The sequence below is a fragment of the Arachis hypogaea genome, chromosome 3 (genome assembly GCF_003086295.3).
Source record: "Arachis hypogaea cultivar Tifrunner chromosome 3, arahy.Tifrunner.gnm2.J5K5, whole genome shotgun sequence".
NCBI classification, from domain to species: domain Eukaryota; kingdom Viridiplantae; phylum Streptophyta; class Magnoliopsida; order Fabales; family Fabaceae; genus Arachis; species Arachis hypogaea.
Window position 1 is genome coordinate 954853 of NC_092038.1, and position 20111 is coordinate 974963.

Here is a 20111-nt window from a genome sequence, read left to right on the forward strand (position 1 = left end):
TTTTATACTGTTAATGCATTAAAATTAAACTCTATAAAACATAATAAACTATTTTTTTATAGTTCTAATACTTATTATCAAAAGAAAGGGGGGTTATTCACATAAATTTTTTCCATCTCTTGTCTTTGTTCATGGAATTGTATTTTATGAACATAAGATAAGAATCTTGATATCTTGATATGCACAACAAAACCAAGTCGTAGCATATTTATAAAAAACTACTCCTAGCTAGGTTCTAAATACATACATACATACATACAAAAACTACCTAAGCTACCATGAGAATACAAATTATATTCTACAACCATACAATATGTTGTTGTTTATGATTCTCTCTAAACTTCTTGTATATATCACCCTTGTAGAATTCACTTGTTCTCTTCACCAAAACAAGAGAAGCAAAGGCACCTAAGAGTATGATAGTGGCAAAAATGACAAAAGTGAAATTATAACAATCTATTCCAAAGCATACTAATTCTCCCAGCTCCTCATTCAAACTAAAACTATGATCAATTTTCTTAAGTTGGTTCTTAGCCTCTGCATCATATAAGGTCCCACCAACCAACACATTCATCAAATAAGAACCTATAGGGCTCCCTAGGTGCCAATAATTCAGCAATGCACCATAGTGTTTTAGGCCAAAAATCTCAGAAATTGTGGCAGAAATCAATGGAATTTGAGCACCAAAGCAGAATCCAATTATGCAGCTTGCTATGTATAGTCCACTGTCATTGCTAAGCACAATTGCAACATGACCAATCACTGAGATGAATAGAGAAATTGTTACCAACCATGGCCTAGGTAACTTGTATAGTCCTAACAATGCCTCAGATGCAAAACCAGAAAAAACTCTCCCAAAGAAGTTCCATACACTTACTAGAGATACAAAATACTGAGTTTTAACCTTTGAGTACCCTAAAGATTCACCAATCTGTCCAAGGTTGTCAATTGCTGCCAAATTAGCACCAAGCCCACATATTGAAACAAAGAATATCAGAAACATGTCAACACTTAAAAGTGCTTGTAATATTGTGTGATCTTCTCCTCTTTCAGGCTTATTCAATATGCTTTTAAAACAAGAATACATTGATGTTGATGTTGTTGGCTCTGCCTTATTGTTATTATTATCATTCTCTTGATTCTCAATGATGACATTGAGATTCTCACTCTCAGCCTCAGCAAGTTTCCATAAGAACAGATCCTCTCTTATGGCAACAAAGAGAGGCAGGACAAGCAAGAACAGAAACATTAGAAATGCAATCAAATGATATGCAAACTTTGAAAGATGACATTCAAACAAGTGAGTAATGGTGATACCCAAGATGAAAGTTGCAAGACCAGTGGCAATGTAAAAGAAATGAAAAAAGGGTCTAGTGTCATTGAATTGTGTTGAAGGCTCAAAGCCTCTAATTGTGAATGCAAAGAGAATTGACACAATAGCTGGAAAAACAGCAAGAGCAAGAACAATAGACCTTGTATCTTGATAATAATAATGAACTGAACAAGAAGCAATAATAGTCTTATGGAATTGTGAGATTATAGCTGCACTCAAACCAACAAAACTCTGCAAGAATCCAACAACAATTCCTCTGTTGAGAGGGAATGTGTTGACACATGAGATCATCACTGATGTTGCTGCAAAATTCTGAGAATGTGTTCCAATCACAAAGTAGAGACACATTTGCCAAACCTCAGGCTTTGGAATCTTCTGTGTTATTGAGAGCCAAACCATGAAGTAACCAACAAAGTTTGTGACAGCTCCAATGAGAAGAATCATCCATGTTGGTGTAATTTCAGCAATTAGCCCTGAGATTATGCCACTGTTTGCACCTAGGTTCTTGAAGAAACCTATTGTGTTGAGGGTAGTTTGGTCATATCCTAATGTTGCCTTAAGATCCTTTGAATACATACCAAACATGTAAGAGGCACCAGCACATGATAATATCAATGATGAACCAAACACCATGAACCATTTACCCTTGTGAAATTGCTTTGCGAAATTACCATGATACCCTTGGTGATTATTATCCTTTGCCACCATCATCTTTGTGAACTATGATCACAAAATTAATCAGTGTTATATATTGAAACAAAATTTGAGTAACTAAGTTGTTTTCACGTTGTTGGAAGAGTGTTATATTAACAAAAATGATCAATGAATTAACCATGTATGCATGCATTGTATGTTGTAATAGTAGTTAGTTGCTAGTAATGAATTATGAACCAATTATGGGTAATTAGTCAGTTTATAATTATTGCTTGTTAATTACTTTTGAAGTAATAATTAAGAGGAGTATGTTGGATGTTATTTTTAGATTCATGAGGTATTTAGTTTATTATTATAAATGGAAAATGATGGTTAAAAAGTAACTTGTAAGTTGTAACTCGCTAGGTTGGTTAGTATGAATTCTAGGATATATGAGACATATAACAAACAAAAATACCAAAAAGACAAAAACGGATTTGTTTTATTGTGTAAAATTAATTATTAAATATTACATATATAATTAAAAAAATAAAGTAAGCCAAATATATTTTTACTCTCATTTTTTATTATACTTTAAATTATAAATGTGAAATTGATATGCATGCATGAAGTATGAGACGATAGTATGGATTACTTTTAATTATGGGTTTATCTATTATGTACTTTTAGGACATATGTTAAAATTATAAAACAAAAAAAATATATTAAAAATATAAAAAATTTAAGTTTTGAATGCATTTATTTTATATTTATTTTGTGTTTATTAAACAAAAAATATTTAAAATTTTATATTAATAGTAATCTTATTATGTGTTTTTAACACGCATGTTAACTAAATATTTTAATTATTTTTATGAATTTTTTATTTATTAAAACCACGAAATAAAAAATTTACAAAAACCAAAGCCATAAACTAGTAATCTTATTATCTAACATTTGAAAATTAGAAAGAATATAATTTATATTCCAATTTCTCGGCTTTAAAAAAATTAAAAATGTTATTTGTACACTAAAATTAGCTATTAAAATCAGTCATCAATGTATTTATGTATAAATACATGTGTGGTTTAATTTATTTTTAATGTGTATTTATATTCTAATATATATTTTATATTAATATCTAATTTTAATGATTAATTTGATGTAATTAATGACTAATTTTAGTGTACACCTAGCATAATTTAAAAAGAATATACATGTTTCCACAAGCAATGCAAAGACAAATTTTTTTCATTGAACTTTAATTTTTATTTTTCAATAAATAATAAGGATCATTATATTCTAACTTTAAGGATAGGGAATGCAACCCCTTATTCTTTCTATATTTATTTTCTATCCCTGTGTTTAACAACTCATTCCTATAATAACACAGCTCACTCCTCAATGAAGTAGGGTCAGTCCATATATTATGTTCGTTTGATTTTGATTTGAGGAATATTGAATTGGTAAATGCACAAATTATATAAAAATTATTTGTAGTAGTGTGAAATTGTATGTGTAGAAAAGTCTATTATATAAAACACATCATAATCATTTAAAAAAAATGGTAAATTAATTATTTCATCTGAATTTTGTATATATAGAATAGTATATTTCATATGAAAAAATGAGATTGAAAGTTTACTTTAATTTGTATTTTAATCAAAACGTGTATGTTAGCACATATATATATATATATATATATATATATATATATATATATATATATATATATATATATATATATATAATTAATTTGCAGGTTGTTTTTTTTTCCCCCTTTAATGCGTGGAAATGGTAAACTTACATACGGTTTTAATTTATTAGAGGGGCTAACCATATATGCCAATATTTCACACGTCTTAATGAATAATTAAATAATGCACCTACCATTTCTTGACCAATATATATATAGCAAATAGTCAACTTAATTAATATATAAGCCATGCCTGCCATCCAAAATAAACAAGTTTGTAAAATAGACTCATAGTATGGTGAGGTAAATATTCACATTGATTTTTTTGTTTTTGTTTTTTTATATTGAAAGGGTAAAAGAGTTTTCATAAATAATGAATCATGTATTATTACATTATTAAAAGTAACTAATTTTTTAATTTAATATTTATATATAAAATGTATAAATTTAATTTGATGACTATATATATAATATTATGTATATTGAATTATGTGATTGTAAGTTTATTTGATGAAATATTGGGCCGGAGACCATAAATTTAGGTCGGAAGTCGGAAAGAGATAAAAAAGATAAGTGAAGATTGATGATTGACAACAAACTGTGAATGTTTATAATTTATATATATATATATATATATATATATATATATATATATATATATATATATATATATATTGGTAAGATTTTGGGTCATATTTATTTGTGTGAATTTTAGATTGACCCAAAGACCCAAAACCAAATCAAATGAATTAAGGGAAAACGACCTACGTATTGGAGAAGATTATAATAAAACATTTATAAATTCTGTTGCATATATAGTTGCATTGATGCCTTATATTATTGGTTGAACACGAAAAGAGATGTTTCAAAATTTTCAGCAAACTAAAATAGTAAAATTAAAGGGAATCCTAAGCAATGCTACGCGGATGATATAAAATACACAAATTAAAGAAACAAAATGTTTGAAATAATAAAAAACTGTTCAAATTAGTTTAAAATTCTTTTATTTTATATTCATTAATTATCGTTATAATAAACCAGTAATATTAAATGTAATATATATATATAATTATAAATATTAAATTTAAATAAAATAATTTTAAATTATTGTCTCCGATAAAAGACTATTATTAGTGAATGCATATGTTTGTTGTCATGATGCTAAAATCTAATAAACTGAAAAGAAAGCATTTTTTATTTACAAAAAAAAAAAGGTTCTAACATGAATGTGGAAGGGGAAAGTGTTTGAGGCTATATAATGTGATTGGTACCTTACCATTACCCCACCCCATACTTCGCAAAAGAGAATACCAACAATCAATAATGCAATCATGGTTTATGAGATTTGGCCACTTATATTATTAGATGTGGAGTTTTATTATGTGTGAACATATATAATATAATATATATGAGATATTAGATCGACTTACATTTTATATCTAAAAAAATATAAGAAACTAATTTTTTATTAGAAAATATTAATTAATTTTAGAATTTAAATTTAGAATTAACGATTTAGAAAATTTAAGATATATAAATAAAATTATTTTACTCCTTATATGTATATTTTATGGTGGAAACTCAAGTGCAGTCGACTTCACGTAAAGTTAATAGCTGAGAGCCGTTAGATGATTTAACTGATTTGATTAAATTTTCATCTAACGACTTTCAACTATTAATTTCACGTGAAGTCAACTACACCTGAATTTTCACATATTTTATCAACAATCATTAGTTGAATTATGCCTATTCTAATTATTCCACACCGGTTGATCTTTCTTGATGAAGTGCTTAATATATATATATAGGTATATATGTTTAGATATTATTGATACAATGATACTCATTGATTTTAATTTTCATCATTTTAAGAGAAGAATTGTCTTGTTTTTTGTGTGATTATACTCTTCGTTAGAGAACCAATCAATATATAAAAAACAGTTCTACTTAGAAGACGAATGCTTGAGAAAGAATCTTAACTTTTTACTCTTATATATATATATATATATATAATTTAATCTTTATATTAGTCATTCTTGTTTAGCTTTTTTTTTTTCTTTAATTTTCTTTTTGTAGTGAAAGTTGACAAGTGTTTAATTAGTAGGCTGAATCAGCCCATGAAACCTTGTGTGGCTCGAAACATATCTAACCAAAGTTTTCTGTCTTTAAAACCTTTTTATATGTATTATTATCTTGGTCATTTTTTGTTTCCTTAATCAACAAGGAAAAAGAAGAAGAAGAAGAAGAAAGAATTGAAAAAAATAAGATAATGATATTCTATTATTATTCTTCAGCCACCTCCTATATATAGTACTAGAGGAAATATCAATTATATACACACACTTTTATAATATTTTTTGTATATATTTCGAAAGTATATATACTTTTTAACTATAAAAACAGTGATACAAATAATACTCTTCTATAATAGTAATTGGCACAATATATTTGGTGACTATAGAAATTAAGGAAATATAATGATGGCAACGTAGGCTAGACGCATTAATATTTTTGCGTAATCTCTCCATGGATGGTGGCTGCTCAAATAAGTAATAATGTATTCTTATCTGACCAAAAATCCCAACAAAAAAAATTTCCACCAATGCCATCACATTTAGCAAATAATGTCTTTATCAAAATTTCATTTTAGGTGATGCATACTAATCCTATTGCCTTTGACTTAAAGTCACAAACAAATTGCTGCCTCATTCTTTACTAATAATATACCTATACAAACAATGAGTAATATATATACTAGTTTAACTATTATTATTATTATTATTATTATTATTATTATTATTATTATTATTATTATTATTATTATTATTATTGTTGTTGTTGTTGTTGTTGTTCATTTACTAAATATTTTACCATATTTATATCTTCAACAAAAATGTAACATTAAAAAACTTAGAGTATGTTTGATTTGTGTTTTTATTTTTTAAATTTTGTAAAAAAAATAAAAAATAAAAGGTAAAAAGAGAAAATAAGATTTACAAAATACATACTAAAAATAAAAACATAAACCTTACGTATCTTTAAACTTTTTGTTTTGACAAATAGTTTCTGAAAAACTGAATAATTATTTTTCTTATTTTTCATACCATACTTAAAAAACTGTGTATAGTAATATTTTACTATAATTACACCCACCTAATTAATCTCCCGAGAGTGATAAAAATGAGAGGGAGAGTTAATAGAAATTTTATACAATGGAGATTTAGAAATATTCGATTTAGTATTAGAGATATAATTATTAGTGTTATATTTTTTTATCAGCTTAAATTTTTGAGATGAGTGGTTTCATGATATGGTATCAGAGCTCTAAATTCGAAAGGTTACGAGTTCGATCATTTGTGAATTCCAAAATCAGTTTAAGTTTTTGAGATAAGTGATTTCATGATATGAGATGTTTATTATCCACCCAGATGATTATTCTAAATAATGTGGATGATGTTTATTTTATTTATATTGGACCAAAGATTTAATTTATTGTACATATTATACACTTAGATAATTAGTTATCTGGAAATACTCTAAAAATTATTAGTTTACTCTAAAATAAACCAATTAGTTTGGCCGGTGAAATAAAATGGTTAGCATATGTCAACTTCATATAGTGCTGAATGCTTTTGATAATTTAAATCTTAAAAAGCCTTTTGATCCCATCCAAAACCATTTAATTTGAACTATTCTTCCAATTCATATCTCTCATTTTTTTTTCTTCCCCCAAAATTTACGTGTTACTAGCTAGAACATAAAATCGTTGCTTGCTTGTCGTGTACGTACGTGACTTTTGATTATATGGAAAAATTCTGCACCATACTCTCCCTTTAGCTTATCCCATACTCTTATTACAATATTATCTATCAATTATTATATGATAACGAACCATCCATATATTATTGTGGCCGCTACTTACTGGCTGGGAAATGGAATATCACACTTTATTGGTAACTATAATTAAAATAATATTATGCACTTTATCCATTCAAAAACTATTATTTTTCTTCAAATTGAATGCATGTATATGTAAATTCAGGAGTTAACACATTTTCAAGACTATTTTTTTTTTGGTAATTCTCTTAACATTTTAATTATTTATATATACTAACTTAATTGAAAAGAAAAAGGGGACATTTAATTTATTATATAATCGCATTAACATTATTTGAAATGACTCATGAAAATTTATTTATTTTTGTTGACTACTGATATTATTGCCTTGAAATACTTGAGACAAATTGTCACAATCTTCAAGTTTCCATCTATTGATAAAGATCGAAGTGATAGGATTTGTAATATTCACGTAACTGGGCAATTATTTATGTTAAGCTACGAATGAAATATGACCAAAATATACATGGAAAAAGCATACAAAAAATAAAGGTTCAATAATTATAGCTTTCTTTAAAAATAAATAAGAGTAGCTTCCCTAAATGTACATATAAGAAATCCCTTTTCAAATTATGAACTTGACTTAAATCTTAATTAATCTAATTGTAAAGATATATTTGAATACATAAGATCGAATCTTCAGTTTTAATTCAAGAAGGTAGGATTACTGAATTCAAACTTTAAAACTAGTCTTATTTAAGAGTAGTTTGTGGTTAATTAATGAATTATTATATATACAAGATAAAATTTAAATTTTTTATTATTTATTTAACTGAATTAATAAACTAAAATTAGTTGACTAGCCTAAATTGCTTACAATGAAATAAGACTAAGTGATATATTTAACTAAAACGATGCAATTAAAATATGATTAGATAAAGGTTTCAAAATGCATGAATTGAAATTAGGTTGGGTTTAGTTAGCTAGGTACTATTTTAATTAATTAACCATTGCAAACAAAGCATATTAAGAGAAAGTTATCCTCAAAATACAATAGAGACACAAGATTTGATTGGAGCGAAAGGCAAATGCAATGCACAGATGAAAATTGGTATAACCCTGATATTATAGGTGACAGAAAATAGTAAAAAAGAAAAGTATAAGTAACTAACAATTTTTTTGAATAATACGTGAATAATGTGAATTAATATAATTAAAATAGTAAATTTAATTAATAGTGTTAAATTAGAGAGTAATGTATTTTTATTTTATTAGTGATTATTCATGTTGTTCAAGATGGTCATTGTTTACCTAGCATTCTCCGTAATAAAATAAGCTGAGAGTGGAACTGAAAAGCTGCAATGCATGGAAACCGAGACAGTCGCCCAGCACCACAGTAGTGTTCTTGTCTGTTCCATCATTCACTACCACTTACCCATGTGACCTTCTCAAACATCAACGCATCCTTTTTTTCATTTCTTCTATTTATTGCATTCAATCTCAATTAATCTCCCTTACCTCATTTTTACTACTACTCATTATTAAAAAATGTTAAATAATTTTAAAAAATGCATAATATTATTTTTAATATTTTTCCAAAAAAACTTATTTGAAGCTTTTTCTTCTTGTTATTATTTTGATAAAAAATTGAGAGGTGGCGATTAATTAATTAATTTGATTATTAGTTGATAGAAAAAGCAAGTGGTTATGTGGTGTGTTGGTGAGAGCGAGTGTTTCTTGATTTCCACTTCTTCATAAAACCAGAATCCGAAAGCACCCTTTCAACTACTTATTAACCTCTCTGCATCTTCAACTCTTTGGATTTAAACTTAAATGACATGACATGGCAGAGAATAACACAAGAAGAAGAAGAAGATGAAGCTCCAAAGTTACAACCACAACAACCATGGTGCCAACAAAACCACTTCCTTCTACAAATGGCTCCTCTGCCTCTCTCTTTCTCTCTACTTCTCCACCTCCTACCTCATCACAACTTCACCACCACCACCGTCACCATCACAACCACCACACAACACAAAACCCTCCCCCCAGAGAACTCTCTTTGAAACTCCATGGTCGAATCTGAGGATGTTTGTTTATGATCTTCCTTCAAACTTCAACACAGATTGGTTGACGAACCAGAGGTGCAGCACGCACTTGTTTGCATCCGAGGTTGCAATCCACCGTGCCTTGTTGACCAGCCACGTCAGAACCTTTGACCCTTACGACGCTGACTTCTTCTTCGTCCCCGTCTACGTTTCTTGCAACTTCAGCACCGTTAATGGTTTCCCCGCCATAGGCCACGCCCGCTCCCTTATCTCCTCCGCCGTCAAACTCATCTCCGATCGCTTCCCTTTCTGGAACCGCAGCCATGGGCGTGACCATGTCTTCGTCGCTTCCCACGATTTCGGCTCCTGCTTCCACACCCTCGTGAGTTAGTTACTCTTATTTCCTTTCGTAACAGAATTCTAACTAACTAACTAACTAGCAAGGTTGGTTTTGAAGGAGGACGTGGCGATTGCGGATGGCGTGCCGGAGATAATGAGGAACTCGATCGTGTTGCAGACGTTTGGCGTGACATATAAGCACCCGTGTCAGGAGGTTGAGAACGTCGTCATACCGCCGTACGTGTCGCCGGAGAGTTTACGGACCACCGTCGACAAGCTCCCGGCGAATTGGCAGCGAGATATTTGGGTGTTCTTCCGCGGCAAAATGGAGGTCCATCCTAAGAATGTTAGCGGAAGATATTATAGCAAGTAATCACATTTAATTAACGTTTAATTAGCATTTAATTAATCCCACCAATCAAAGACTTAATCTGAGTTGAAAAAATGTAATAAATCATGGTTTTATTAGGTATGTAAATACTAAATTGACTTTTAACTCATTTTATTTGCATGATCGAGTTACAAATTAAAGTACGTTTTAAGTTTTAACATGATTAATTTATTATTCTTATTATTATTTACTGATGAACTCAATCTTTTGATCATGAAGGAAAGTGCGAACGATGATATGGCGAAAGTTCAGCGGTGACCGGAGGTTTTACCTTCAGAGGCATAGATTTGCCGGTTACCAGTCAGAAATCGCGCGTTCGGTTTTCTGTTTATGTCCGTTGGGGTGGGCCCCATGGAGTCCAAGACTGGTTGAGTCCGTTGCCTTGGGCTGCGTGCCGGTCATCATAGCCGACGGCATCCGATTACCGTTCTCATCCGCCGTGAGATGGCCGGAGATATCACTGACGGTGGCGGAGCGCGACGTCGGGAAACTGGCGGAGATACTTGAGCGCGTGGCGGCGACGAACCTCAGCGATATTCAGAGGAACCTGTGGGACCCGATGACTAAGAAGGCACTTTTATTCAACGAGAGGGTCCATGAAGGCGATGCCACGTGGCAGGTTTTGCGTTCATTGAGCGAGAAGCTTGATAGGTCCCTAAGAAGCTCCAGAGTTTCCCGCCAATTAGATTTTGCCACGTAGTGGGTCAAGATTTTGGATGCCAAAGTTTTCTTTCCACACACGCACATGCGGCACACCGTGGATTTTTCCAACGCGGCATACACACTCTTCTTTATTCAAAACAGAAAACAATAATAATAAATAATTAACCATGTATTTTTAGGCATAGTTTTGTTTTGTATAATCATTTTTTGATGTAAATAGGAAGAGGATATATACAATACAATTAATTAATTTGAGTTTTGTGATTATTTATTGATGTGTTATTCAGTTATTAGATAAAGAATAATCTCTTAGGAATGTAGAGAGTGAAATGATTAGTGTGGGGTGTGTGTCAGAAGTATGGAGATAGAAGCACATGGTTTTTGAGATTGTGGGGGGAAATTATTTATGTTTCATTGTCTTGGCGTGCTGCTATATTCTCTGCTAAATCCAGCTAACAAAAAACTTTTAGCTTGTTTTTTTCTCGAGAATGGTGATTAATTTGCTTGCTTATAATGGATAAGACGTACTTAATTATTTCTTTATCGTACTTTATGCATGTTCTATTAGGTAATAATATCTACTAATTGGATGGTAAAAAATTAAAGGAGAAATAAAGTTGGTCACGAGTGGTAGTGTGGACAGCAACTGTTGCAGTTGCACAACTTCCAATGTCGAAAGACAGTCTTACGAAATTCGAATCCTTCTGTGTTAGAAGAAAGTACACAAGAGTCGAGGCTAATTTTGTTTCTTTTCGTCTAAACTTAATTAATTAATTATTTTTACTAGCTAACATTGTGTCTACACTTTTGTCTTTTATGAGCTAGAGTTATTTTTAACGAGAAAAATACTATTCCTACCCTAAAATTAATAACTAATATATTTGTGTATAAATATATATGTAGTTTAATTTATTTTTAATATATATTTATATTTAAATATGTATTTTATACTAATAACTAATTTTAGTAAACACATAGCATAACCCTTCTAATGATATTCAATTTTTGTTTTCATATCTCCTCCATCATTTGATTTTCAAACCCCAATCACGTTGCAAGTGAGATGGTCTTCATGGTTTTTGGGGGACATTTTGAAAAGGCTAAGGTAATAAAAGAGCGAAGCAATGTGAAGTTTTGTTTTGGTCTTTGGATCAAATTTTACAGAGTATTTGGACTCAATTGTGGGTGACTAGAGAACATTGAACTTTAGTGGTTTAAGCCCTTTTACAGGGAGCTTGCTTAAAAAGTGTAGTCTTTTAAATCTGGGCCTCCTAGTTCAAAAACCAATTGGGCCTCAATATATGTACGCCTATATTACAGCAATTCATTCGTCACCCCTTAAATATAACTTAGATTTCCAATGAATTAATCTTTGATCTGTTTAGAAATACGATGGACCAAAAAAAATTAATTTTGTAATGTTAAAAAAAGTTACTCTTCGGCTTTCACCCCCCACTTTTAAGTTTCATTGGTTGTTTCCGAGTTATATTTTATATAATGTGTATAATAGGATTAAATTAAAATTAAAATTAAATTAGAAACAATTAATTAATTTTGAGTAATTTTTAATTTAAAATTTGAATCAAATCATGATTTCTGTCGGTTATGGAATTAAATTAGAATTATTTCTCTCTTTCTCATTATGGTGTGAACTTCTTCTCTCATTCTCTCCTCGAAGCAAAAGCGAGTGTAAATCTTCTCTCACTCTCTCCTCGATGCAAAAGTCGGTATAGTGTCGTCACGGTTACTAGCCGCCGTCGGACATCGCGCCGACACTCTTCCGACTAGCGCAGTCGTCCGCACAGGCCTCCGTACGTATGGAGGACGCGCATATTGTGTGCCTTCTTCCTGTCGCTAGATGTTCATTTTCTCGATGGTTATTCTTAAGTGTTTAGTTGTAGACGATGATTGCTGTTTATAATTTATCTGACTATCACGGTTTTAAAATATTTTTTTACACGGTCATTTGGTTGGTAGCTAATCGTTTTATAAAGTAATTACGTTGTTATTTATACACGTTTACATTGGATGTTCGTTTTTGTAAGATCTTTGATGTTCACTTTCTCAGTTTTTGTGAATGTTTATTCTTCGAGTAATTCAACAAGACCCAGGTAGCAGGCTGGCGCTGGGATGACACAAGCGCAGGTCACGGATGTTCGGCCGCGTGAGGAATGTCGGGGTTCTTCTGGCCAGGCCATTGGCACGAGGAGGCGGAGCACGACATTTTTGGTCGGTAGGAACGGAGGCTACACATCGCACAAAAATAGAGTGGTGGAATGCAGGTTGTTGCGCACACAGCGGGACGGCGGAAAAAAGGAAATTTTCTGTGAAACAAACAATGAGATTTTTTAGGGGTAAGATAACAGTGGGTGATGAAAGGTTAATGTGAAATAATTTGAGGTAAATTGGAGGTAGATATCACAAAACTAAATAGGTAACTAAAAATTAAGAATAATGATATTTAATTTACATTATTAATACATATTGAGTCAAATAAATAATCTATTTTTCATATTGTATAGATACTTCATTGTCTCTCTAGCGAGACTGAGATAAATATAGTTTATCTCCTCAAAGGGTCATATTGCCCTCTTCATTCCCTTAATAAAAGTCCCAACTTTACAAACTTTGATGCATTTATGAATAAAAATGGACGGTTGATGATAAATTAATTATGAATTTGTCGGTATATATATCAAATAGTTTGTATGTCTTTGTCTAAACTATCTTATCCACTTCTTCTCGTGCATTCTTACAATAGTAGTTTGCTCAAAGGCACTAATAAACTTTACATGAATTTAACTTTTTCTAAAAAAAAATCTTCATCAACTCAGCCTTACATTAGTGTCAAGGTGTTCATAAATTGAATTAAGGGATGGCCCATCTTTATTATCCCTTTCTTGTTGCTGCTATACACATCAATGAAGAATCTTGTGCATAGGACAATGTACAATAGCTTATAGTACTATATAGTTTGTGCATTTAGCCATTCCCTTATGAACAATCACTTTTAATGTGAGAAAAATGGTGGTCCATTGTGAGCATTATAGCAACAAATATCCATCCAATATTTGTTATTTCATTGCTTTAAGGGAACATCATCTTTTCTCTCTCTCTCTCTCTCTCTTCCCCACACACATACACGTATTGAAAATGCATCCAAATCAAACTTATTTCAACAATAAAAATACTATAGGACCCCAATGAGAATAATACTACTACTTCATCACATAATAACAATACAAACATTCCAATCATTTGAGGGCTTGGACGTTCATCTAATCTTGCAATTACACTTGTCATTAGCAAGCTTGGACCATCTCAAACTAAAAACCACCCCCTTAATTAAAATTATTAAAGTTGCATTATGTGCATTCATATAATAACTAACTAACTCAAATCTTATTTATTACTGAATGAAAATCTATATTTCATTCAATAATAGATGAAATATGAGTTGACAGATATTAACTCACACTTAATTATTTAATTCCATAATAGATAAAATGTGAATTAACATAATATCTGTTACTATGGAATTTTTACTTAACATTGTTTTCCTTCTTAAACTACTAGTTTGTGAGTATAAGCACACAATTAAGCCAGTAATTTGAAGGTGACCCTAGCACTCTGGGGTAAGAGTATGATCTCTCTTAGGGTCATGGCAATAATAATAGACCAAGTAGTGGTTTTGGACCCATTGCATGGCTGAAATTTGCTGAAGACTAAGACTTCCATACCCTGATGGTGATGCAGATGGTGGCTTGCATGAGGAAGGGCTTTCATTAATGGTGCAACCTTGGAGCTTGAAGTTCTTGTACCTTCCAATGAAGGGTTGGTATTTATAATTTGCTTTGTATTTTCCATCTTCTGTTGCCCATGAAGATGCATCCCATATTGATCCATACACATACATTGGTCTATTTGGGTATGTAGCATCACCTTTCCTAGGGTACCTCCTTATGGGAACATCATCCACAAAAAATCTGCATTTTTTTAATTTTTTATTTATTTTTCAGCATTATATACAAGACAAATTAGTAAGGCACTAAGGATGCATACAAGTACAAGATTGAAGATACTAGAAAAGAAATTTAAAGAAATAAAAAAAAAAAGATTTTTGTCATGTGAAATGTGTCATAAAAGCTTATATTAGTAAATAGGGTTGTTAGGCAGGGGAATCATAGTATCATACCCCATTATTGTTTTGTAAAATAAAGTGATCTTTCAACTGAATTATTGCAGGGAAGTGTAAATTTTCCTTGCTAGATATGGTAGTTGAACCATAATCATAACCATGATCACATAAATATTATAATAATAAGATTTTTTTTTTAAATAAAAAATTAAATTTAGAACTTTTGAGGGAACATAATTAAGAATGTTGAGATTGTTGGAGAAATGATTACATTGTCTCACTTGGTTTCCATAGAATAGCATAGATGTGAAAATCTTGTGTTGGATCAAACCAAAGATGAAACCTCATCTCTCTCCCTACAATGTTGCCATCACCAGTTCCTCTTATGTATACATTTGTCTGCAGAACATATGGCTTATCAGGGGTGGTACCTAGGAACTCAATGTCGATTTCGTCGTGATTTCCGGGGTGATCTTGGTTGTTTGAAAGCTGAAATTCACAATTGAAAGAAAAACATCAAAAGGGTATAAAGAGTTGCATATGATAGAAAAGAAAGTTTCAATTTTTGTAGATTAGTCCTCACATAAAGAGTTGTAATGACCCCTGCAGTATAACCGGGTTGAAGCTTAATTGCAGCACTAAAGTATCCAGATTGATAAGAGTGAAGTGACTTGAATCCACTCCCTGTGTTTCAAAACAAAGAATTGGATAAGAATCAAGAGTATCCTCTACTCTACTCGAGTAAAATTGCGGTCGTAATTGCTGTTGTCTTGTTCTGGTACCTTCTTCTAGAGGGAACCAGAACAGAACAACAATATTACGACCACAATTGACAAAATGAGGTTGAATTTGACATACCCGAGTTAGAATCTAGCCATATTGATAATGTGCCTTGTTCTAGCCTCTGATGCTGAGGTCCCCATAGGTTTCTGAACCCTTGATCAAAGCTAATAGGACTAATTTTGGAACCAGGGTAGTAGCCAGGTGAAGGTGGACCCTGAGCACTAGCACATATCATGAATGAGAGTACAAGAAGGAAGAAGAAGAAGAAGAAAGAAAGGGGTGATGATGGCAGCATTGTAGTGAACATTAGTGTATATCTGCTACAATGCAGGGTGTGACAAAAGATTAGAGGCTTATACTCTATACTCTGTACTCTATACTCTTTAGTAGCTGGTGCTTATGGAAGAGTGTAGCTAACAAAAGTTGGATATATAAAGAGATTTAGTGAGGCCCTACAGTACCAAAAAGGTAACAAGTTTGTTGATTGGGGAGTTACATATTGGGACACAAAATTGGGTGAAATTCTTGTATTTTGTCCATGGCAGGGAACTTCCATATCTAGTTGTTTCCTCTTTGTTTTAAACGTACATTCACTTGGGTAGGCATCATGTTTTTTTATTGGATATAACACTTGCAAATTACATTGAAAACTTATAACTATTGACAAGGATATAATGTTTATTTCGTCACAGATTAATCAATGAATTTATGCATATATATATATATATATAAGATAAGATTTGAACTTTTAGTACATATTTAAAGTTTTAAACGAATGAGTGAATTGACTACTTATCTAGTCTAAGTTGAGATGTTAGATAAATTAAATCTTAAATATAATCTCAGTAAATGTATCACGAATAAAATTGTTAGTTATGCTTATGAGTGATGAGATTGATTTGAATACCTATGACTATGTCTATGTCACATGAGGGGTATGGAAATAATATCAGATATTGTATGGATTTTCACCTCAGAAAAAAATGACAAAAACATTATCATAGAAGAGTTTGGACAAGGTATATATTGAAGTGAAGAGCATGTAGTGTATTATCCTGTTTTATTTGCTTTGGGAAATGTGATGGAGAAAGGATAACATAGTAATGAATAATAACTGTCTTGGGGTGCTTTCTATCTGTTTCTCTCAATTTCAACTATGCAATCAAGATTGTTATGGTGATATCAATGTAATTTAGGGTGTTGCATTGATGAAATTCATGTTAGTATGGTAAGTGTGAGGAGTGTTGAAGTTAATCCCATATTGAAAAAAGCAAAGAAGAGTGAGGAATTTATAAAATAAAAGATTCATTATCTTATTATTTTAAGGTTTTGAGTTTGATGTCGAGAGCTCTCCACGGTTGGCCCAATAAGTGGTATTAGAGCCGATGATTAATCAATTTAATGATTTTAAGGAGTATTTAAGACGAATCATCAAAAGTCTTTTCGACAAAAATGGTCCGAACGGTGGCGTATCCCATTGTTTTGCGTCGGTGTGAGCCCATTAACTTATTACAAAAAAAATGTTCGTAAAACAAAAATTTTAGAAAAAACCCAAAATCTCTCGGGAGAACTCTCCAGAATTGGCCCAACAATTCATTGTTGATTTCCTAGCTACAAAAATAGTTCGTCAACCTTATTTTTTAAATCTTTGAATATCAGAGATTTCAAAGAAAGTATATTCATCTTAGTTGATGTTATTAGCCAAAAATAAAATAATTAAAATGTAGATGGTTATATGTGAGTGCATAATTGATAACGACCAGTGTAGTAAGTGCATTGAAAATTTTCCATATATATATAATGCTATTTTTCAATTACTTATCTATTATTTACACTGTCGGCAACATGCACTTCACTTTAATTGGAATATTAAAGTTCTTAATTTGCTCATGAATTAGGAAACACACTCTTCATTTGATGATGTAAAACTATTTATTTATGTGGTTTTTTAGTTTTCATTCTTTAGTTTTGGAAAACACACTTCACTTGAGGTTTTTCTTTCAAGAGAATTTTCCTTTTTTTTTAAAAAAAAGTAAAAGAAAACAATTTAGCTATTTATCTACATGAAAAAAATTGGTATCCATGATTTGTGAGTGTGGTAACAAAATAATTATTCTCAGTGCTTCCTCTACATGAAAAATAAAATTTCTTATAATGTCTTAAAGTTCTAATTCAGTTTTGCCGGCAAGAACTTCTAGAAAAATATTTTTTTTTTAAATATATATATATATGAGCTAGCCCCTTTTATGGACCTTGGTACAACTAGTAATAAATAAGGAATTTAATGAATTTATTGCATATAGAATAATCCTTCTGTTCAGAAACCAAAACAAGGAAGTTTTCGTTAAGTGTCACTGTAAATTGTATGACTTGTACACAAATTAAAATATATATTATAAAGTTGGTTTAATTTGCACATTATTTATTATTTAATAACAAAATATAAATTCTTTTTAAATTAAATTTAAACATATAATTCAATAGTAAATGATGTATACATGAATTAAATTACAAAACTAGTCAAGTTGTGGTGGGTACTACTGAATCTTAGGGAGCATGCATGCATGGAGTGATGTTATTAGGGATCAATAATTCTGCTTATTAAAATATTCCATAAATTAAATTCTAAAATGGAAAGGATCTTCGACTACATGAGGCAAAAACTGCTGAAATTATTCAAAGACAATGGGACCCGAATAATTAAATTAAATTTGTCTATGAACGCACGCCACCTTCTACCCAATTGCAGTTCCTCATATTCATCACAAAGCTTTCAACTTTTGGTGGATTCTTAAAATATATAGTTTATTATTAATATAATATCTTCAATAGTACTACGGAAGGTGGTAATTTTTCCAATGATTATAATTTGGTGGTCTCGGTTCTTGATATAGTAATAAAGATGAGAGTTATTTGCAAATGATTAAGTAGTAGTCAATTAGCATTTTTAATTTACTTCAAATAAGCTCTATTCCCTCAACATATATTATCAATTTATCTTATGATATAACGCCTTCATTTTAGTTACATCTTTTTATTAATTTATTAGTTAGCAAAAATATTGATATATAGCTAGAAAAAATGTTTCAATTTCTCTGACCATAAATTAAACCCCCTCTCTCTCTCTTATCATTTTTCTATAAAGTAAAGTATATTTTTGTTTTTAAAATTTGACAAAAATTTTAAAAATATATCTAAATTTTATTTTATTTCAATTTTGTCCTATAAGTTTTTTATTTGCATCAAATATACTCATGACGGCTAATTTTTAAAAAAATTTAAAACCGATTCAACAACAATTTCATAAGAACAACCCCTAAACATATAAGCAAACTAAGCATAATTTTCATGCATTATTGTTAGATTAGTCTTAAATTTTTTGAAAAATTAGCCGTCGAGAATATATTTGATGCAAATCGACTAGGATAAAATTGAAATAAAATAAAACTTAAGAATATTTTTAAAATTTTTACCAAAATTTCAGAGACAAAAAGTATACTTTACCATTTTTCTATATTTAGTTCATGTAATATTTTCAACTAATTTTGTCTCCTCAAAGATGGAATTATCATTCATATAAAAAATAAATAATTAGCTTTGTCCAATCTAGCAATGTAGCATATATCAATATCTTTTGTTAAGGTTTGGCTATTCTTTTATTGACAAATAAATATGATTTTAAATTAAAGAGGCGACAGGATAAGGAGTGGTTTATCCGTAATGATCTTTTTATTAGATACGGTATATATTTATATATTATACGTTATAGCTAGTTGCTAATAAGTTTTCCAAATTTTAGTATATTATATATTAAATTGCAATTTGCCATGGAATAAGTGAAAAATGAAGCCATTGTTAAAATTTTAATCCATCATTGGCTTCATATTAGTCATACCATACCATGAAGAATGCATTATGGAATGCAACACTACTTTAATTCCTGATTTGCATTATTTTGTTGAAGTTTATAAGTTTTGAAATGAAAGATGTTATGATTGAAAATGAATAACAATTATTGCATAAATTGATTATATATTGTAGGTCCATTGGATTCTCATGCATGGCCCCATGATATTATTATTTCAAAGCTAAGTTTAATCAAATTCCATTGTGATCAGTTACGAATTATTACACCCATAAACACATACTTTTTTGCTTATACCTAAAATATAGGATTCCTTCCATATGTCGGGTTATTACTTTGGAGTAGTTTCCCATTATTCAATTAAATTTTTTAATTCAGAAATAAT

General features: G+C 30.4%; 3 protein-coding genes across 4 annotated transcripts; 1 reads left to right on the top strand and 2 right to left on the bottom strand.

Annotated features, from left to right (window-relative positions):
* Window positions 1-93: 93 nt before the first annotated feature.
* On the bottom strand, window positions 94-2113 carry LOC112785420 (protein NUCLEAR FUSION DEFECTIVE 4). 2 transcript variants are annotated; one of them, XM_025828895.3, is made up of 2 exons: window positions 878-2113; window positions 624-762 (listed from the first exon to the last, which is right to left on the bottom strand). In XM_025828895.3, exons 1-2 carry the CDS (start codon window positions 2042-2044, stop codon window positions 760-762), a joined length of 1170 nt encoding a protein of 389 aa, XP_025684680.1. In that variant the 5' UTR covers window positions 2045-2113; the 3' UTR covers window positions 624-759. The 2 variants fall into 2 exon arrangements, with proteins under 2 accessions (XP_025684674.1, XP_025684680.1); XM_025828889.3 differs by having other exon boundaries at window positions 94-2113.
* A 6744-nt stretch (window positions 2114-8857) lies between these two features.
* On the top strand, window positions 8858-11207 carry LOC112785433 (probable glucuronoxylan glucuronosyltransferase IRX7). The gene is made up of 3 exons (XM_025828904.3): window positions 8858-9929; window positions 10005-10255; window positions 10497-11207. The coding sequence occupies exons 1-3, from the start codon at window positions 9375-9377 to the stop codon at window positions 10975-10977; spliced, it is 1287 nt and encodes a 428-aa protein (XP_025684689.1). The 5' UTR covers window positions 8858-9374; the 3' UTR covers window positions 10978-11207.
* A 2928-nt stretch (window positions 11208-14135) lies between these two features.
* On the bottom strand, window positions 14136-16556 carry LOC112785442 (xyloglucan endotransglucosylase/hydrolase protein 31). Its single transcript, XM_025828909.2, has 4 exons — window positions 15937-16556; window positions 15662-15762; window positions 15350-15567; window positions 14136-14926 (listed from the first exon to the last, which is right to left on the bottom strand). The coding sequence occupies exons 1-4, from the start codon at window positions 16166-16168 to the stop codon at window positions 14563-14565; spliced, it is 915 nt and encodes a 304-aa protein (XP_025684694.1). The 5' UTR covers window positions 16169-16556; the 3' UTR covers window positions 14136-14562.
* Window positions 16557-20111: the final 3555 nt, after the last annotated feature.

Bases quoted from the DNA above. Each gene is read 5' to 3' on its own strand.
- LOC112785420 (XM_025828889.3), bottom strand. From the start codon at position 2,044: ATGATGGTGGCAAAGGATAATAATCACCAAGGGTATCATGGTAATTTC.
- LOC112785433 (XM_025828904.3), top strand. From the start codon at position 9,375: ATGAAGCTCCAAAGTTACAACCACAACAACCATGGTGCCAACAAAACC. The intron at 9,930-10,004 runs GTGAGTTAGTTA...TTGGTTTTGAAG, and splicing joins GCTCCTGCTTCCACACCCTC to GAGGACGTGGCGATTGCGGA. The intron at 10,256-10,496 runs GTAATCACATTT...TTGATCATGAAG, and splicing joins AGCGGAAGATATTATAGCAA to GAAAGTGCGAACGATGATAT.
- LOC112785442 (XM_025828909.2), bottom strand. From the start codon at position 16,168: ATGTTCACTACAATGCTGCCATCATCACCCCTTTCTTTCTTCTTCTTC. The intron at 15,763-15,936 runs GTATGTCAAATT...TTTGAAACACAG, and splicing joins ATGGCTAGATTCTAACTCGG to GGAGTGGATTCAAGTCACTT. The intron at 14,927-15,349 runs GTAATCATTTCT...AAAAAAATGCAG, and splicing joins TGGAAACCAAGTGAGACAAT to ATTTTTTGTGGATGATGTTC.